Genomic DNA, 21,416 nt, shown 5'->3' on the forward strand with positions numbered 1-21,416 from the left:
TGCAGGTAGGGTCGAGGCATCTTTTTTGTTTGTTTCATTTTTTAATCTCTCCAGGTGATTCCAATACACAGCCAAGATTTAGAACCACTGGGTTGGGGAATAGTTTCCAAACTGCAGTGTGTACACAGAAGTCCACTTGGAAAGCCTGGGGAAAATACAGATTCACCCCAAGATGGGCCATCCCCCAAGATTCTGGAGCAGAAGGTCTACAGGGTAATTATTAACAAGTCCTAAGAAATGAGCTCCTCCCTATCAACAGAACTTCATGTCAATTCAAACCATCGCACATCTCAAGTAACAAAGCAACCCTTAGTGTTTTATCCCCTGAACAAGTCCTGTAATCCTTTTATATACCGTAAGTGTTTTACTGGACAAACACTATGCCTTCTCTCAGATGTAGCAATATGGTATCATTACCCTCTTTCAAACAGCCTTTTGGAAATTTAATAACTGATGATGCCAAGGTCTATTTTCCTCATCTGAGCATCATGATGTCTCATTTTCCCGACCTGTGCATCAGAAGATTCCCCCTCCCCAGGGCAAATTGTGGAAGGCACTTGGATATACTCAGGTATAGAAAAGAAAGCCACTCAAGGCCCGGAGCCGTGATGGTCCCAGCCCCGCTGGTGAGCTCCATCTTCCCTCCTGCCATGAAGTTCTCATAAACGGCGGAGTCTTGTTTTGAGATTCTGAGTCTTTTCTCTACGCCACAAACTGTATTTATGACGCAGTGTTCCCCAGCATGCACGTGAGAAACAGAGCCGCTGAGCCTGGGCTGCAGGGAGGTTGCCAGAGAGTAAAAGAGGCCAGGTTGGGGGTGGGAGGATCTCACAGGCTCTTCGTTGAACCCCCGCTTCCCTGTGTTTCCTGTCGGCAGGATGCTTGGAACCGGGGGCTTTTTCAAACAGCACCCCTAGAAATCAAAGTGCCCCCCTCCACTTCGAGAACACCGGCTTAGCCAGCAGCCACTGCAGAGGGGCTGCAGCAGATTCTGCAGGTGTTGGTGCTGGGAAAGGCTGGGAACCACGGCGGGAAGGATGCAAAGATGAGGCAGCCTCCCTGCCTCCAGTGACGTCACACGTAGGCATGAGATGGACAGGTAAACAGGTGTTCTGCCTGTGTACCGCCATTCCACAAGGGGCGGGAGGGCTGGCTGGCTGGACAGATGGACGGTCTTACCGACAGAGGGTCATTCAGACCTACTGCTGCAGCCAGGGTTTGGTAGGGAGAGTGTGTCGGGCGCAACTGGTGCCTCTGGAGATGGGGCCGGCAGAGTGCAGCACTCTACGTCACTGCCAATAAGCCAGCTCTGAGGAGACTAGTCTTTGGATCCCGGGAGCCAGGAAAGGCAGTCTGAGCTGTATAAACACAAAGGAGCCAGTCTGTTTTCTTGCCTCTGTGACTGTTGCAGATGGGGCGGCACTAACGAAGGCCCCAAACCACAGGCCCAGACTGTTCCCGGGGACTTCACAGAGGGAGTGGATGAAAGGCATCCGGGCAGCTCTGCAAACCTGCCCCTCATTATAAGTGCTTCTGATACCTCATGGCATCACGTGGGCCTCACTGTTCCCATCTGCAGCTTCCCCTTCACCAGCAGCCCAGGCTTTTCCTCAGGAGCCCAGTGAGGCCCTCGGAGGCTGGCGAGGCAGCAGGAGCATCAGGGAACAGGCAGTCCTTCCCCGCCAGCATCCTCAGAGCCCTGACCCCACAGGCCACTCAGTCACCCTTAGCATCCACTTTGTGTGTGAGCACATCAAGCGCCGAATCTAGCAGACCAGGGTTTGACTCCCGGCTCCGCCACTCATATCCTCTGTGACCTCGAGCAAGTGCCTGAATCTCTCTCAGCCCCTCAGTTTACTCGGCTGTGGAAAAGGGATGAAAAGAAAACCGACCTCCTCAGAGTTGGGAAGGGTACCCGAAACATTTCACAGAAAGCATTTACCATGCCTGGGACCTGGTAAGCACCCAGTCAATGTCAGCGAGCCGCAGTATTACCAAGGTCATCGTTGCCACGTGGAGCGGTGACAGTACAGGATACAGAAAAAAACCGAGGGCTGAGAAGCCAAATTCCCAAGCACAGGCCTCTGCCCTCTATCAGCCACACGAGACCTTGCACTCCTAACCTTTTAAACCTCAGCTTGGACCAGACAACAACTACCAGCCCGACAACCAGAAATACTGTCTTTCCAATCTGCTTTTGTCTCTCAGGTTACCTTGGCCAATTGACAGGGACACCTGGAAGGGGATAATTTTGAAGTTGTGCCCAAGGTGTTTCCCTGCCTTGGGAGGGCTCAGAGCCAGCCCTTATTCCACACTTGGCCCCAGCTGTCACTCTTATTGTGTCCCTGAGGCTATAGACCCTGGACCTCTAGGCTCAGGACCAAGTCTTCAGCCCCTGGTCCCCAGAGTTGAGACCCTGGGCACTAAGGTACACTCATGGTCCGTCTCTCTGTGCATGTTCCTATTGCTGGCGCAGAGGCAGTTGTACTCTGTTGTACCCCACTTTTCTGGCCTGGCCCATAGATGGGAACTTCCACCTTCTCAGAAGATGGGAAGAAGCCTCCTACCCTTCTCCATGCATCTCACTTTCTCCTTAACATTAGGGTATGAGTTGGCTGGGTAAGTGACCACGCTGTAGACCCCGTTATTCCTTGGGTATAGCCTTGAGAACAGTGATAGGATGATTAGTCACTGGCAAAATTTTGACCTTTTGCTCTCTATATGACTCCTTTCTACTCCAGGGCTAGTTGAGATATTGGCAGAGACAAGGCATTGACTGAAAGCTTGGTTAAGACCGCACTAGCTGGGTCCCTTGGCAGATTCTCAGACCCCTTCCTTCTTCCAGAGAGTGTCTTCCTACCACTGTGAGCCCTCTGGTTGGCCTGTAGCAGCATCTCCCCAAGGCCTGTCCCCACACCCGAAGACCAGGAAGGACTGCCAGGACCTGCGGCTGCCATGGTGTGTCCATGGCACATCCTCAGTCCCCAACCACCTATGGCTCTAGGACACATTCCCTGTGTCCCAAGGACACTTTCCCCCTCCATATTCCCATCCTAAAAACCTTTGCCTGGAAATCAAATGTCCCTGCCAATAACTTCTTAATTCCTCCCCATCCACACTCAGAAGCCCCTGCACATCAGTCATCACTCTCTCCTCTGTGTCTTCATCCCCTACCTTTCCTCTGGATCATTCTCCTGACATCATCCACGTGCCCCAGTCCTCCTCATCTAATAAAACCCTTCCTGGATCCCCTCACCCTATCCTGTCATTTCCCCCTTTTCTTCAATTCCAGTCTTCTTGTAAGAGAAGTCTACACAGACTGCCTCCTCCTCGTCCATCCCTAGACTTGGTTCTGGACTCCTCTCATGGTTGCAGGGGTTCCCCGAGCGCAGGACTGTGTCCTCAAAACATGCCTTCATCCCCGGACACGGCACAGGGCTTAGCACATGACAGATGAACAACAGATGTTTGATGAATGAATGAACGAACAAATGAACACCACTCGCATAAGCCATACCATCCTGTGGGCTTCATTTTCTCATCTGTAAAGCAGCGAGGCAGGTAGGACTGGTCCGGCTCTGACACGGCATTGCTCTGGGGCTTCCCTCTCCATGCCATCACAACAGACAGGCGGTGACTGGCTGCTTCTGATGGTGCCAGGGTCTGGGGTGGCAACATTAATCCCAGGCAAGCTTTTTTTGCTCTGATTCCCTGGCTCTCTTTCAATACATCCCCTTTCCTTTCACTTTGTTGAGCATACCAGCCAGCTCTGCCACGAGATTTTGAGTTTACCTGAGATGATATTTATAACATCCACAGCACAGGACTTGGCACATGAAAGTAGAATCCTTGTGGAACCATACTAAGCAAGAAAACTGAGGCTCAGAGAAGTTCAGTAACTTACCTGGGGATACCCAGCCAGAAAATGAGGTCGGCAGCTTCCAGTCATGCTGGTCTCATTTTAGTTCTTTGGACCCCCCCAAACAAGATACTCTCAACCCACCTCTGAGACACAAAGGCCCAGAAAAATCCCTGGAACCATACAGGACATTATTGAATAAAATTAAATAGAACTCAATATTAAATAGAACTCAATACTGTCACTTATTTGACTATCTCAGAACAAAATACTCTGAGGCAAGAGCTTGCATGAGTGAAAATGTTATTTATTGAGTAATCAAACGAAAGCGCTCTGGGCCCAGAATATAGAACTTACTTTATAAATACTAACCCAATCTTATTCCAAGGTTTGAAATGAAGGATTTGCCTTTCAGTGGAGAATCTGCATTTCAACATAAAGGTGTCTTAGTTATTCACGAGAGATGCAAGATCCGATTAATGCTGTATATTCAGCATTTAGAAAGCCCAAGGAGTCCAGAAGGCTCATTTCAGGCCTAAAGGCGGCAGCACGCCCCAAAGGTGCCTAGTGAAATATGTGAGTGTCACTTGCAGCATCTTGGGTACCAGTTCTAAAGGAAGTCTCCAGGGACAGCAGCATCAGGGTCATCCTTTTACAAAGCTGAAGTGTGCAAGTGTGTAGTGAGAGAGAGGGACAGGTTCACTCCCAGGCGCTTAACTTTGTTATGCTAATTGAACACCTATTACCTGTCAAGTGCCAGGTGCTATGGCTACAACAGTGAACTTGTCAGGCAAGTCTGCCTCAAGGACCCTATATTCTTTTTTTTTTTTTTAACATCTTTATTGGAGTATAATTGCTTTACAATGGTGTGTTAGTTTCTCCTTTATAACAAAGTGAATCAGTTATACATATACATATATCCCCAAATCTCTTCCTTCTTGCATCTCCCTCCCTCCCACCCTCCCTATCCCACCCCTCTAGGTGGACACAAAGCACCAAACTGATCTCCCTGTGCTGTGCGGCTGCTTCCCACTAGCTATCTATTTTACATTTGGTAGTGTATATATGTCAATGTCACTCTCTAATTTTGTCCCAGCTTACCCTTCCCCCTCCCCGTGTCCTCAAGTCCATTCTCTAGTAGGTCTGTGTCTTTATTCCCGTCTTGCCCTTAGGTTCTTCATGACCATTTTTTTTTTTTTTTTTAGATTCCATATATATGTGTTAGCATACGGTATTTGTTTCACTCTTTCTGACTTACTTCACTCTGTATGACAGACTCTAAGTCCATCCACCTCACTACAAATAACTCAATTTCGCTTCTTTTTATGGCTGAGTAATATTCCATTGTATATATATGCCACATCTTCTTTATCCATTCATCTGTCGATGGACACTTAGGTTGCTTCCATGTGCTGGCTGTTGTAAATAGAGCTGCAATGAACATTGTGGTACATGACTCTTTTTTTTTTTTTTTTTTTTTTATTTATTTATGGCTGTGTTGGGTCTTCGTTTCTGTGCGAGGGCCTTCTCCAGTTGCGGCAAGCGGGGGCCACTCTTCATCGCGGTGCGCGGGCCTCTCACTATCGCGGCCTCTCTTGTTGCGGAGCACAGGCTCCAGACGCGCAGGCTCAGTAATTGTGGCTCACGGGCCTAGTTGCTCCGCGGCATGTGGGATCCTCCCAGACCAGGGCTTGAACCCGTGTCCCCTGCATTGGCAGGCAGACTCTCAACCACTGCGCCACCAGGGAAGCCCACGTGACTCTTTTTGAATTATGGTTTTCTCAGGGTATATGCCCAGTAGTGGGATTGCTGGGTCGTATGGTAGTTCTACTTTTAGTTTTTTAAGGAACCTCCATACTGTTCTCCATAGTGGCTGTATCAATTTACATTCCCACCAACAGTGCAAGAGGGTTCCCTTTTCTCCACACCCTCTCCAGCATTTATTGTTTGTAGATTTTTTGATGATGGCCATTCTGACCGGTGTGAGATGATATCCTATATTCTTTTTTTTTTTTTAATTATTTATTTATTTATTTTTATTTATGGCTGTGTTGGGTCTTCGTTTCTGTGCGAGGACTTTCTCCAGTTGCGGCGAGCGGGGGCCCCTCTTCATCGCGGTGCGCGGGCCTCTCACTATCGCGGCCTCTCTTGTTGCGGGGCACAGGCTCCAGACGCGCAGGCTCAGTAGTTGTGGCTCACGGGCCTAGTTGCTCCGCGGCATGTGGGATCTTCCCAGACCAGGGCTCGAACCCGTGTCCCCTGCATTGGCAGGCAGATTCTCAACCACTGCGCCACCAGGGAAGCCCAATATCCTATATTCTTTTGATGGAGATACATTAAGTAAAATAAAAGCAGGTCATTGCAGACCGTGACAGTTGTAATGAAGGAAATAGACCTAGTGGTATAATAAAGAGAAAGCTGGAGGGGAGGTGCTGCTTTAGATAGAGTAGTCAGAACAGGTCAAGCTGAAGATGCATTTGAGCAGGTACCTGAAGGATGAGAAAAATGGGCCACAGGGCAAAGGAGACAGCAAGCACGAGAGTCTTGTGGCTCAGGGGGTCCAAAGAACTAAAATGAGACCAGCGTGACTGGAAGCTGGAGAAAGAGCCCACAGGACTCTGTAAGCTGTGGTAAGGCGTGTGGGCCTTGTTCTAACAGCAAAGGAAAAACTTTGAAGTGTTTAAGCAAAAGAGCAACATGAGCTGATGAACACATTAAAAAGTTCATTCTGGGCGAGAATGTGGGAGGAAGCCAGTTAGAAGTTATTGAGCAGCCCAGGCAAGAAGTGCCTCGGATGAGGCTAGTAGTTGGAGATGCAGATAGGTAACCAGATTTAAGTTACCTTTTAGAAGTAGAAACATCTGGCTTTAAAGTTAAGTAAAGGTGGATTCATTCATTCATTCAACAAACACTGAGGATCAAGAAATGGGAGGCTCCCAACCATGGAAGAGTTGCTGGAGCAGAGGCAAGGCTTTGGAGGCCCTAAATTCACCATAGATTTTGTATCTATAAATATATATATATATATATATATATATATATATAGTGATGCAGCTTTCAGGGAAACGTATTGCATTCATTCAACAAACAAATAGAGAAGGACTACTAAATACCATGAAAATTTCAACAAGTAGATTTCAACTTTCTCTCACTTCAATTTTATCACAACAAAGAGAATAACCAAAGATCTCCTTATTCTTTTTCTTATATTTCTACTTTATGTCATTTCTCTGGATGCTTTCTACCTGCAAAATACATCTTGTTATCATATTACAGTCACTGCATCTCAAATAGCTGATAATTATCATATTTCTAGAGCCTGTTAACATTTACTTTCTACAGTGATATCCTTCTAAATATCCATGTGAGTCATTTATTTCCTTTTTTTCTAAAAATCACAGGTAGGTGCTCAGTGGAAAAACAATCATTAGCCTCATTAAAACAGCAGGGTGAAAAGCTGAGAGCATGGCTCCTGACATCCTAAGAGTTTAGAGCTGGAGCCCCTGAGACCCCAAGTTGAGTTTTGTTCCTTTTAGTGATAATGAATGTTAAAATCCAAAGCATACTTTAAAACAAAATCTTTGAAACTTGGCCAGAAGCTGCCGGCTCCTATTGCTTGGGCTCAACATGGGACTTAACAATACTGCTAGCCAGCCCTGAAAGGAGCCGTGCGGACAGTGGTGGTACCTGCACAACATATACTTCTTGTATTTTCAGAAGATGCTCAGCTTCAGGCACAGAGACGTTAGAAAACTAGAAAAGAGCCAGTTTGAATCTCCCAGCCGCAGCAGCCCTCCTACAGGGAGCCTCAAACGAAACAAGTTCCCCGTGGCCTCTGGATGGCCACTGTCATGGTCCACACTCATCTGCTACACACACATCTTGACTCCATAGAAATCCAAACCATGCAGACCCTGAATCCACTGTCTACACCACAGGAAGCAACAGGTGCCAAATCTAGGAACAGAGTTGGGGAGCCATGGTCTTCACGGCCCATCTCCTTCTCTAAATTCAAGGCTTCCTGTATGGGGACATGGCTCATGATGACGGAAATACAGACATGGAGAAGCCAGAAGTGTCTTCTCTGTTCAGCCTCCCCTTCTTGTCCCCTGGAGGCTGTGATCTCTCAATGTATTTGTTCAAGAATCATATTTCCCCTTCATATCTGCTATCCAGGTCCATAGCAGAAATCAGAAATCAGAAATCAGTTTAGTTCAGGCCTCCACCCAAACCAGCTGATAACTCTAGCTCAGTGTCAAGGTTCTCATGAATAGCAATGGAATTGGGGGTCATCTAGACACCAATGATGGCGTAGAGACGGGACCCTTCAAAGTTGGGTGCCCCTGGAATCCCAGGCTCTTACCCTTGCAATAGCTGACTTTTTGGGGCCTGGAACTCTTTTCACCAGGGATATATATTTCTGTTCTCTTTCTGTGTTTTCTCCTGTGGTTATTCAGTAATACTCAGAGCCAGGGAACGTGATTCCTCTTGGGTGAATGGAGCTAATTGGACACATTCAGAAGGAAGAAATTTCTCCCATAGCCTATAAAATTAACAGCAATAAATAAGCAAATAAAACGTGCTTCCTACCAGTCTGGAGGTGCTGTGGCATCCTCCTTTATTGGCTCATAAAGCATCGCCTGGCAATCTTGCTCTGCTATTGACAGCTCCAGTGACAAGGCTAAGCTATCAACTCACTAATTGGAATGTCCTTTTTTCAGGAAACTTTCTGAAGGAATCAAATTTCCGGCCCTTGGGGTTTCCCTGGTGGCACAGTGGTTGAGAATCTGCCTGCCAATGCAGGGGACAAGGGCTCGAGCCCTGTTCTGGGAAGATCTCACATGCCGCGGAGCAACTAGGCCCGTGAGCCACAACTACTGAGCCTGCGCGTCTGGAGCCTTTGCTCCGCAACAAGAGAGACCACGATAGTGAGAGGCCCGCGCACTGCGATGAGAAGTGGCCCCCGCTCGCCGCAACTGCAGAAAGCCCTCGTACAGAAACGAAGACCCAACACAGCCATGAATGAATGAATGAATGAATAAATAAATAAATAAATAAATAATAAATAAATAAATAAAATTCCAGACCCCAGTGTCTCTTTCAGAAGCCATTACTCAGATGTGCTTAGATATTTGCAATGCTATTTCATAGCAACTTTCAGATGGTATGACAAGTGTGCAAGGGGGAGGCAGATTCTTGAAGATGCCTGTGTAACAGGAAATGCTAAGCTGGGAATTTTCACTATGGCACCAAGATGCAATGGATACCAGATGCCCAAGTTGAGCTCCTAGACAAACCAGCATGATACTCAAGTAGGTGACTGGAAAGGACTGGGTTGTTAGAGATTAAAGAGAGGATCTGTGAAGAGCTTTTCTGAGTTGGGGGTCTCTGTCAAGTGGAAAGGCTGGATGACCTACCTCCACACCAAGCTTAATGTGAGAGGCTTCAGTGGAACCATCTACAGAATTGATATGTGTTCTCCAGATGTGGGGGACACGGGAGTCTCGTAACTGATGCCTCATGCCTGAGAAAGCTAAGGCAACCACTAAACAGCCCCCACAAATGCCGGACAATGGTGCACAAACATGGAACCCAAGGTGGGAATGTCACCCTGCTGTCATTTTAATAGGTCTGCTATCCAAGAAGGCAGCTTGCCAAAGTAAGGGATCTTTCAGTAAGCCACCGTGAGGATCAGAAACTATGGGAGGACTGGGAGTAGCCAGTTAAAGCTGAAGCATGGCCTCTGTCAAGGAAGTTGCAGGTACCTGGCCCAGCGGGGGAATCTCCAGAGAACTCATGAAAATTATAACAACAGAGTCAGCCTCCAACTCCGCCAGGCGCAGAAGGCATAAAGTCGTCTTCGGACAGTATCAGCCGAGTAAGAGCAATCCTGCGCCTCCCACCCCTACGCCTTTCCTCCCTCCTCCTTTCTAGAATGGTGGGAGAGCACAGCTAGCAAATAAGGAAGGAGGCATGAAGAAAGAGAGAAGCAGGACCACACTGCTCCTCCTTGGACTGCAGACCCTTTGGAGAAGAATCAGCATCAAACCAAGTTTGAAGTTTTGCTGATTATATGGCACTGTACCCTCTTAAGGACGGAATGAGACTGTGTTTTGGTTTTGTTTTTTTTTTAAATAAATTTATTTATTTATTTATTTTTGGGTGTGTTGGGTCTTCGTTTCTGTGCGAGGGCTTCCTCCAGTTCCGGCGAGCGGGGGTCACTCTTCATCACGGTGCGCGGGCCTCTCACTGTCGCGGCCTCTCCCATTGCGGAGCACAGGCTCCAGACGCGCAGGCTCAGTAGCTGTGGCTCACGGGCCTAGCCGCTCTGCGGCATGTGGGATCTTCCCAGATCAGGGCTCGAACCCGTGTCCCTTGCAGTGGCAGGCAGATTCTTAACCACTGCGCCACCAGGGAAGCCCCTGTGTTTTGGTTTAAATTAATCATATGACTTATTCTTGCCCATTAATTAAAAGAAAGTCCTGGTCCTGTCTGAATTTCTACCCCCTTGCGGTGGAAGACTTACTCCTATTGAGGATGTTTGAAAGGCAGTGGTATCAAAAATAAAGCTGCTTCTATAATTATACCTCAGGGGTCCTGTTTATTCAAAGTACCAGATTCACCGAGTTCGAGCAGAAAGGGAAGGCTTCATTTCATCGTCCATGGTTGATGGCTAATTCTCCCCAGAAGCCCTACAATTAGGAGCTGATCCCTTTGGGACATCATGCTCGATCTAAGATGAAAGCTTAAATCCCGTTGGGACTTGATATTTTCCTCACTGTGGAGGAAAGCCTCACTGAGGCTTTATGCTCTCAGCGAGGCAAGTCTATACTTGGGGCTGTTTGTCTCGATTTGTCCCCAAAGATAATTTGGGGATGTATAGAAGATACTAAAACCTTCCACAGAGGAAAAAAGAAAAAACAAAACAGGTCATATATAAAGGAGCAAAAAAATTGGATGGCACCAGATCTCCAAAGCAATACTGGCATTTAGAAGTCAGTGAATCAGCACCTTCAAAATTCCAAGGAAAATTTTTGTTTTCAACTTGGAGGTCTAAAGCCAGATAACCTGTCAATCAAATGTGAATGTAGACTAAAGATATTTTCAGACATGCAAGGGCAAAATATTTATTTCCCATGGCCTCTGTCTTGGGAAGCTGTTGGAAGACAAGCCTCTATAAAAAGGGAGTAAACCAAGAAAGAGGAAGCCATGGGATTAACCCAGGGGATTCAGCCCAGGAGCAAGGATGAGGGATCCCCCCAAGATGAAGTTGCCCTGAAGCCTCACACAGCAGCACCGAGGCAGGCCTGGAGCAAACCACCCCGACTGGAACAGAAGGATCAAGCACTCCAGGAAACAAAACGAAACTGATGGATTATATGAGCTATTCAAATATTTGGAAAGTAATGCCAAAGGTGTAAAACAGATATGATAGAGCACACAGGAAAAACAAATCAATGCTAAATACTAATGTAATTTTTTTTTTATAAAAAGGGCAAATATTAATATTAGTGTGTTTAGTATTTGCTTGTTTGCCCTCATATCCATTCCTGGCTCTTCTCTGACCTGTTCTGTACCATGGGAGTTAGAGAGGGCAGAAGAGGGGTTGACTCTGGCCGGCTGTACTTCTCAATTGGCTTCTATCTGCATTTGGCCAATGAGAGGCACTGAAGGGAGATGGAGGGCGGGAGGAAGGGAGAAGCCAGGGTATTTCTCCCCCTCATTCTCTGTTTCATGTGGTGTCTCCCACAGAGGTGGCACCTCCTCCATGTCTTTGACTCCTCTTGGACAAGTCCATTTTGGTTCCACCTTCTGCCAGGTAGCTGTGCATCCTGGGCTCTGGAAAGACTGCCCACACCCTTGGCTCTCCAGCCTTAGACATGGCAACAGCTTCCTGCTGTTGCTAATTTCTATTTGCCTCAACTTCTCCCGTTTGGCTTCCCAGCTCTTCCATTACCTGTACAACCATTTCCTTAAATCATTCCCTTCCTGTTAAAATGCTTAGTGTTTTCCTAACTGGACATTGATTCAACCAGGAAGAACAAAAGTTTACATTATGGAAGCTGAACTTAATAGTGGGCAATACTTTCACAGTATGTAATGTAAACACTGCCTATTGTTTTTATACAAAGTGTGAGGACTGGGGGAGAGGAGACATGGTTTTGAGGAGGTGGAAAGTAGAAAAAAAAACACAAAGCCTCATCTGCTATATCAGGAGATCAATGTATAATGCCTAATACTGCTGAGTCAGTGGTATAAACATATTATTTAGAAATATGGTGGGCAAATATGAGAAGAAACGGCTAAAAGGGTTAAACAGAGCTCCTCTGAGGGTCAAGGCTGGGAAGATGACTCTGGTGAAGCAGAGAACTATCGTATTTTATTACAGATACTATTTGAGGTTTTTAAGTGCGTAAAGAATTACTTTGATAAAATTCAAAAATAATTTTAAAAAAAATGATTCTTTCTAGTGGTTTGCTAAGGGATGACATTAAACTCACTAACCCATAGTTTTCAAAGCTGACCTTTTGTTCCTTTTGTGACAAAGTCAGGACACTTATTTATTTTGATCTCTGGCCCCAGTCCCACTCCCCATGACACAATGAAGCCCCTGGCTGCTGGATGAATGTTTTCTTCTGTAAACTTACCTTCTGTAAAGCTTCATCTGGTGAAGCTCAGGTCAGAAAGGTGAACTCACTTAAAACAGCTGTGTTTCATATCACTGTTTCTAAACTCCAGCTGCACTGTGGATAGGTAAGTTACCTGGATGCTCACCTCCCTGATCCAGGAGTGAGGGAGAGGAAGGGAGAGGGTGAGGAGAGGGGAGCAAGGCTGCAACCCCACCCCATCTCCACCAGGAGACGAGAGAAGGGAGATGGGAGACAGCAAAAGGGACCTCTCGAGTTTTCCGATCCAGGTGGGGAAACACTGCTCTTTGTCAACTTCCCTACTTGGGCTGCAACCTCCTTTTATTCAATGACCTCATCTGAAATGTAATCTCCTAGAACAAGTCAGGAATGGTGGCCACAAAATAAGTCAAGAACAGAGCTGTCTCTCTCAATCAAATGCCTCCGTCACTGTTACTTGTTCTCTTTGCTCATCTCATTCCAGGTTTTAGTTTACTCCTCTGATAATGGTCCGGGATAGTCTCTGTTCATTCTTAGGTGTGTGTCCATCTTTCACTGGCCTAATGGTATGAATTAGTTCCAGTTGGTGGCTTCCCCCGTCTCTCAGGCTGTCTTCTGAGCTGCCCCTGTCTATGAAGCACATTATGAATTTGTTGGATGCTCTGCTTCTAGTCTCCGGCAGAAAGAGGCTCTGGGTGTCTCTGGCTACTACATGGTCCTAGGGCTGGTTCTGTGATCTGATTGTGGAATGCAGCGGTGCCATTTCTGCCAGGGCTCACTGACAGCAGAAGAGTGACAGTGGCAGGAGTGGCAGGCTGGTTTCAGCCCTCCGGAGGCTTCCCTGACTCTCCGGATAGATCCTCCCATCCCATATCAGCACTTCCCGCAGCGAGCTCTGCAGAACCTTCCTTCTGTGCAGAGTTAGTACTGTTGTGAGATAGAAGGTTCCACGTTAACTGACTATGGAAAATGCTGGCTAATTCTGGTTAAGCGAAAAAGAATTGTGACTCAGGACTTCTCAGGCTTCTGACGTACACTGGGAACCTCTAAGAATGAAGTGTAATTGCAGCACTGGGCAAACTGGGTAACCAGGGAGCCCTCTTTTGAGAGGCACAACTCAGGACCGATGTTCCACAGAACCTGCTTTGGGAAATGCTTTCATCAATAATCTTCTCCAAGTTCCTTAGCACTGATCGTCCAACGGGACCACAGAGCAGGCTCTCCATGGGTCTGGGCAGCTACACGTAGGAGCTGGGTGAGTGAGCTCAGGGCCGAGAGCGTGGTGGAGCCACCCAAAGCATCCCCCTTAGCCCTGCAAGGTGAGTCCTCCCCAAGTTCCCATGAGAGGAGATAGCCTGTGCCACTGCTCACCTCAGCTACAGCACAGCCCCCACAGTTCCCTGCATACCACATGTACCCACACCTCTGTGCTTTCCCTCATGCTGTTGCCCCTTCCAAAATATGGATCCCTCCTTCTCTACTGTCTTAGCGTAGGTTCACCCAAAAGCCAACTCTGGGACAAGCGTTTGATTTCGAGTAGGAGGTAAAGAAAATCCTGAAGTGAGAAAAGTGAGACAAAGAAGGGAAGGCAGCCAACAAAGGGTACTTTTTCCCACCAGCACTGTGGGTGACTGGGGCAGCATCGTGCTGGGGAAACTCAGTGTAGAACCCACACCTCAGAGTTGTCTTCCCCAGGGGCCAGGGACCTGGGGTATTTATACTCCATCTCCTGTCAGTCATTGGTCAATGGTTGTTAGGGGCAGCAGCATTAACTCCCCAGCACTCTGGCCCGTGCCCCAGCCCCCCCCCAGCAGAGTGGATACTAGTGGGAAGAGAAAACACCCAAACAAAGAAATTTAGGTGCTGGTGGTTGGAAGTTGGGCCCATGTGCCCTGAAGGAGCCGGGCGAGGGGATGTGGGCCAGGCCCGGACAGCACCTCCTGCACCTGCCCAGGACATGTTCACCGTCCCCACCCGCACACTGGTAGGCCCTCCGAGGCATGGGCCTTGTTGGTCTTATCCCAGTGCCGAGCTCAATGCATGGATTTGTTGAATGAATATGCTCCACTCTACAGAATCAATCACCCCCTACCTCGGTCCCTATAGTCGCCATGCTCCCCTCGAACCACACTGAATGACAACTGTCAATGCCCTTGTCTGTTTTCCTACTGAACTGTGACATCTTGAGAAAAGGACCCTTGTTTCCCCAGAGCCCAGGCCCATGGTGGGTACTTAACATGCAGTTTCTGAACCGGACTGAATGGAACCGACATTCCACCAGGGCCTTTCGTATGGAGAACCCGGGGTGAGAAAGGACAGTGTGTCGTGGAGGCTGGGAGCACTTAGCACCAGCCTGGCTGCTGAGAAGCCCATGTGAGCCAGACTGTGCCTGAGGGCCAGAGGGAGCCCCTGCCACCCTCCCCAGGTACGCTGGTACCTGTGTGATCAGCACACTTGGGCTGGACCCTCAGCCCCATCTTGGATCTGTGCCTCCACACCGTTCTCCATCACGGCCCACAGCCCCCCAGAGCCAGTGGGTAAGGGAACAAGAGGACTCTGGGCAGAAGGTCTGTCTTGGACTGCCCTGCAGTGAGGGGAAACGCACGGAGGCTGGGAGGAGAGAAGGTCCATCTGGAGTCACTGAAGAGGGGGCCATCCTCCCTCATGGGCGAGGCCCCAGCCCTTTATGTTCACACGGAAGCCGTGGGGACCATCACACCAGCCTGAATTCCCACAGACAGGACAGTCTGTCTTCCTCTCAGAAGTCCTTGCCTTGTCTGAGTGGGAATTCAGAAACAGGGTTATTGAGGCAAACATCATTAAAAAGAGAATAAAAGCGAACCAGTATCCCAGTCATACTAAGGCGATGGGCCTGTGCATTGGCCCAAACACCAGTCCCTCGGCTGCTTCATGGAATTAGCTAAAGCCAAACTCCCATTCACCATTCATGCACAGTCACAGGAAACGAGGAATAAGAGCCTGCAAGGTCAGACACACAGGGCTTGTCCTGCCTGCTGCAGGTCTATCCATCGCTACTCAAAGTGTGGTCCATGGACCAGCAGCATGAGCTTCACCTAGGAACTCGTTAGAAATGCAGACTCTTAGACCCCAGCCCAGACCTACCTAAGCATAATCTGAATTTCACAAGCCCCCAGGTGACTCACATGCACATTAAAATCTGAGACACCTTTGCTCAGACTCACTCCATTGGCTCAATGTTTTCTTCTTTAAACCCTGAGAAGCTCACGGGTTTGCCCGTCCAAAATCGTGACTCCCTCCCCATCGGTCCAGTCTGCTGCCTGCCTTTGTGCTGAGAGAGAATCCCACACCCCTTTGCCTCTGCTCTCGCTACTCCCTTTGCCCAGAGTTCTCTCCTTTCCCCAGCTCCCTGCTTAGCCTGGCTAAATTATTCTCCTAAATTCAGCTTCTGGGAAGCTGCCGCTGACTCTCCAGGCTGTGAGACGCCCTCTTCTGGTCTCCCATGACACTCAGCCCTCAGTCCTGGCATACCCTTCAGCAGACAGGACAGCTCTGTAAACTTTTCTGTCTCCCCCCTCAATCACACTGGGAGCCGTGTGGTCACCTTTATATAACCAACTGCTAGCAAAGACACTTAAAACATCTTGGTTGGGGCTTCCCTGGTGGCGCAGTGGTTGGGAATCCGCCTGCCAATGCAGGGGACACGGGTTAGAGCCCTGGTCCCGGAGGATCCCACATGCCGCGGAGCGGCTGGGCCCGTGAGCCACAATTACTGAGCCTGCGCGTCTGGAGCCTGTGCTCCGCAGCGGGAGAGGCCGCGATAGTGAGGGGCTCGCGCACTGTGATGAGGAGTGGCCCCCACTTGCCACGACTGGAGAAGGCCCTCACACAGAAACGAAGACCGAACACAGCCATAAATAAATAAAAATTAAAAAAAAAAAAAAAAGGGATAATAGTGCTGGGGAATAGAACTAGAACCTGCTATTCACCAACAATAATTTAAAAAAAAAACAACATCTTGGTTGAGGGACTTCCCTGGTGGTGCAGTGGTTAAGAATCCGCCTGCCAACGCAGGGGACACGGGTTCCAGCCCTACTCCGGGAAGATCCCACATGCTGCGGAGCAACTAAGCCCACGTGCCACAACTACTGAGCCTGCGTTCTAGAGCCCATGAGCCACAACTACTGAGCCCACGTGCCGCAACTACTGAAGCCTGCGTGCCTAGAGCCCATGCTCTGCAACAAGAGAAGCCACCACAATAAGCCCTCACACCACAACGAAGAGTAGCCCCCGCTCGCCGCAACTAGAGAAGCCTGTGCAGCAACAAAGACCCAACACAGCCAAAAATAAATAAATAAAAATAAAAATAAATTTATTAAAAAAAAACAAAACTTCTTGGTTGAAGGGAACAGAATGTCCACTGGATGTTTTTCTGAGGGTTTAATTGCCCAACCACTCTGAAGAAGCCCTTGGCAGGGTGGATCTGAGACTGTGTCGCCAGCCCGTTCCTGGCCTGTCACACAGAGGTCCTGGGAGCCAAAGTCTGCAGAAGGCTCGGGAAAGGTCAGTGTCACCCCCACAAGGCCACTCTGAAATACACACACTTTTCCTCTCAATTGAGGCACGACTCTGAAAGGCAAAAGGCACTAAACCCAGCCCTCAGTGACACTAGTGAGCCACAGGAGGGCAAGTGGATGGGGGCTGTGCCTTCAAGATGCGCCAGTTTCTTCAATAAATAATGAGCTCAATATCCGTGGGTGAGTTGATATTTAGGCTCCTTTCTGTGAGTTTTTGGAGGCATGATTAATGTGGCTCTAAAAGAGCAGCCGTGAACTGCGTGTGGGCAGATGCAGGTTGAAGTGAAGGCCCAGAGCAAAGCAACCATCACTGGACAGGTTGGGTGCAATGTGTAACTGTCCCTCCCTGAAAGGAAACTGCATCTCCTCCATGCCAGGGCCTCTCCACTCATTTTCTCATTTAATCTTCCCAAGATCTCAGTGAGATAACTATTATCATCTGCATGTTACAAATTAGAAAGCAGAAGCTCAGAGTGGCTTAAAGGATTATCTGAAATCCCAGAGCAGGTAAGTGCTGGGGTCAGGGTGGAGGCCGGAAGGAGTCAGGATGACTGTCTGAGGCTGGCCATCTCCAAGGACATCTTGCAGAGCTCCTGCAACATCAAGAGCCTTCTGCTGACCACTGGGAACCCAGGCTCGTTCTGGGCAATTTGCTTCACTTCACAAACAGCCAAGTAAAATGTTAATAAAGCACTCTAGGGTCTCTCTGCTGCCTTCTAATGACGGAATGAGCACGAGACGGAGTGCGTGTGAAGTCAGGTGGCTTATAAAACTGAGAGAGGCAGAGACTGGAAGGACAGGCCCTCAGCAGCCCTGGCAAAGGGGAGAGAAAGGAGCTGTGATCTGGTCCAGGAGGGGTGAGGAGAAGTCGAGCAGCTGTGCGGGGCCCTTGGGAGCGCCACTCTACAGGGGACTGTGGGCAGATCACTCAACATTTCCAAGCCTCAGTTTCCTCATTGGTACAATGTGACCGTTATGCCAGTCTCCAGGTGAGCTATCATAAGAAAACAGAGGGATAGCCAGTGAATTCATCCTAGGGACAGAAGTCTTTGGAAACCAATGTGATGAGTGCTGGGTGGAAGGTGACCAGGGCACCAGCTGTGGGGAGTCAGAGGAGGGAAGAAGGTGGCCTTCTCAGGGAGCATGAAGAGCCGGGAATTGGCTTCTGAGAAAGAGAAGGGAGGGCAGTGAGTGCCAGGCTGGCCAGATGGGGTGGGCCTGGGATGAAATGTAAGCAGTGAAACCCCTTTTAAGAACTTCCAGGGGGGCTTCCCTGGTGGTGCAGTGGTTAAGAATCGCTGGCCAATGCAGGAGACACAGGTTCGAGCCCTGGTCTGGGAAGATCCCACATGCCGCGGAGCAACTAAGCCTGTGCGCCACAACTACTGAGCCTGCGCTCTAGAGCCCACGAGCCACAACTACTGAGCCCACACACCGCAACTACTAAAGCCCACACGCCTAGAGCCTGTGCTCCGCAACAAGAGAAGCCACCGCAATGAGAAGCCTGCGCACCGCAACGAAGAGTAGCCCCCGCTCGCCGCAACTAGAGAAGCCTGTGCAGCAACGAAGACCCAATGCAGCCAAAAATAAATAAATTAAAAGAATAATTTATTTAAAAAAATGGTAAACTAATTTAGAAGAAAAAAAAAAAAAAAGAACTTCCAGGATTCTGTAGCCATCGAAAGCTGCTGCCCTCATAATCTTCTTTGGGAAGGCCTACTGTGTGTGTGAGCCCTTCCTCTGTGAATTCCCTGTGAACTCACCAACAGCACAGTGAGCACATCACGGAGGTGATCCATGGCAAGACAGGAACCCAGGAGGCAGGGGCAGCCTTGAGGCCCTGGAGTGAGCAGGAATCTATAAGGGCTATACCCCCAGGGCTGTGGAATTATCCACAATGATGTGTAGATCTTTGAGGGGCGAGTGGGCAAAGCTGACACCTGGCCACATTTGTCAGATGCCATACCGTCCCAGGGGCCTCGCACCTCTTGTCCTTCTTGCCTTCTTTTTCTCCTGCATTCATTTCCTGAAAGTTCTCCTGCCTGTCACAAGAGCCTCTGAAGGTCAGAAATCCATTTTCCATCAAGCCTGTCCTCATCACAGGAAAGACAGCAAAAGGAATATTGGGATCTTCTAATGAGATGAAAGTGTGTGCAAATTCCAAGGTCCTTGGGTACCAGAGGACACTGGTGCTCCTGTCAAGAAGGGACAGAGCTAAGGAGTAGATCTGAAAGTTAAATAACTCCAAGTGGGGTTTCTTCAACATCCATCTTTTTTTTTTAATAATTCATAGTACCAGACAGGTTGACAACTTATTGAAAATGGTTCCTCACCTGGAAAGTGCTTATTACTTACAGTGTACCATCTTTATTACATCGATACTGACATTTAACACTCAATAAATCTCCACTTCCTCCATGGAGATGTGCCTGACAACCAACAGGGGCCCCTGCCTTTTCTCTGCAGTCCGGCAGGGTTTTGGTTTCAGGGACTGTGCTCTGCTACCAGGTCCCTCAAATCCAAGGCAAATCTGAGTGGGAAAGGGCAGCCCTGGGATACCTTTGTCCAAGTTGATGGCCACCCCTTGCAACCCAGCCAAGCCCCACCCTGGTCTGCTAACCGTGATTGATACATATATGTAAAGGGAGCTGGATAAGAGCTAAGTGAACGAGGGAAGGAAGGAATGTTCCTGGCACGTCCCACGACATGAGCTGCTATGACAACCAAAGCCCCTCCCAGTCCAGCCTCCCTCCACCCCCCACTCCCCGCTCTCCTCCCCCTGGGAATGACCAGCCAACATCTCCCAATATACCAATGTGCCCCCCAACTTCTGGGCCTTTGCTTATGCGGTTCCTTCTGTCCCAAATGGCTGCTCCCCCCTCAAGTCCAAGTCCAACGCAGCCTCCTCTGTGCAAGCCCACCCAGCCTCCCACAGACGAACTCGCAGTTTTCTAGCCTGTGCCCCTGCAGAAGCAGGCATAGACTGAGCACTGTTCCACTCGGCACAACTGTCTGTCACTTCCTGAGATTCTCCAGGGAAGGGGCTGGTCCTTCTCATTTTGCTGTCTGACCTACCAAAGGCCCAGAATTAAACCATTTACAGGCATCCCCCACTTTTCGAAAGTTCGCTTTATGCCACTTCATTTTTGTGAAAGACCTAGTTGGTACCTGTTTTCGCTAACTGAAAGAAATCCAAAGAGGATTTTTTGCTTTTACAAAAAACGGTGAAAAGCAAAAATAGTGTTCAGCATTTGTTTTGCAGCAAGGCAAACAATGTTTTGCCTCTATGAGAGGCAGCGCACACCCCAAACAGAGAGAGTGGCACCGCCAAGCTCCTTCCTTGGCAATTGCACTCAGCATCGTAGCCTCAAGCCGCCATAGCTTTGAACTGTGTCTGTGAGCAACTGTGCTTTATCTCAGTTTATTTTGTGCATCCGTTGTTAGCAAGATGTGTCTTAAGGTAATTCCTTCTTGGCTTTCCACCATTTTGGTTTATGAAACGTTCAATAGGAACGCTCTACTTTTGGGGAAACATGTAGCATGAATGAATGAATGAATGAATGGGCGTGTCACCTTCTTCCCTACCCTCTCCCCCTTCTTCCCACTATCTCCTTACTTCCTCTACCTCTATCTGGCAATTTCACAGGCTCTGCTTTCTTTGGGTTTGCTAAGTCCCTGAAATGGATTATGGTAGCTAATATTTTGGGCTCCTAAGTCAGACAAATCTATCTTTATGGCCCTGCCTTGAAGCTTGCCAATTATGTGATCTCCTAAACCCTTTGAGCCTTAACTTCCTTATCTATAAAATGGGGCTAATAATATATATCCCATTAGGTGTTTGGAAGGATCAATGAGGCCATGCGTGTAAAGTGCTTGCATAGGCTATGCTGCCTGGGCACATGGGAGCCATTCTTATTCATGATTCCCTGCCCTGGGAGGACAGGAGAGTCCCCAGTCCTGCCTGGCTCAGGTGGTACAGATCTAAGCAGGCCTGATGCCCCAGTGGCCTGGGGTATAGGAATATCAGAGCAAAGCCAGTCTGGACTGGCAGAAAGCCAGTACAGTAGCATATTCATAGAGAATTCAAGAATATCCCTTCCAAGGACGTGCAGTCAGATGAATGTGAAAATTGGGTGTTAGTCTCCAATTTGTAATTAGAAGATCATGCAGATGGGTTCTGCTCTAAAGCCTAAAAACATTTCTTTACAGGGTTTCAAATTTCTCCTTGCTGCTAGGAGTAGCTTATGTTGATCACTGGCCCAGCTAATGTCATTGGCCTCTTGGGCTGTGCAAAGACAACATAGAGCCAGGCCCTGGGGGCTATCACTCCAGCCCTCTTGCTGCATGTTGGGGTGGCAGCGCCAGGAGCCTGCA

The 21,416-nt window shown here is 48.6% G+C and overlaps 2 protein-coding genes across 3 annotated transcripts in view; one reads left to right on the forward strand and one right to left on the reverse strand.

Moving 5' to 3' along the window:
* The window catches only part of GALNT18 (polypeptide N-acetylgalactosaminyltransferase 18), a 346,810-nt gene that overhangs the window by 188,158 nt on the left and 137,236 nt on the right, over positions 1-21,416 (reverse strand). The gene's annotated exons all lie outside the window — the stretch shown is intronic.
* The window catches only part of LOC133099062 (dihydrofolate reductase-like), a 61,763-nt gene continuing 54,718 nt past the window's right edge, over positions 14,372-21,416 (forward strand). The window contains exons 1-2 of the mRNA XM_061202512.1: positions 14,372-14,470; positions 14,912-15,023. Of these exons, the coding sequence (XP_061058495.1) occupies positions 14,372-14,470; positions 14,912-15,023 (211 nt within the window). The remainder of the gene's footprint in view (positions 14,471-14,911; positions 15,024-21,416) is intronic.

The sequence above is a fragment of the Eubalaena glacialis genome, chromosome 10 (assembly GCF_028564815.1).
Source record: "Eubalaena glacialis isolate mEubGla1 chromosome 10, mEubGla1.1.hap2.+ XY, whole genome shotgun sequence".
Taxonomy (NCBI): domain Eukaryota; kingdom Metazoa; phylum Chordata; class Mammalia; order Artiodactyla; family Balaenidae; genus Eubalaena; species Eubalaena glacialis.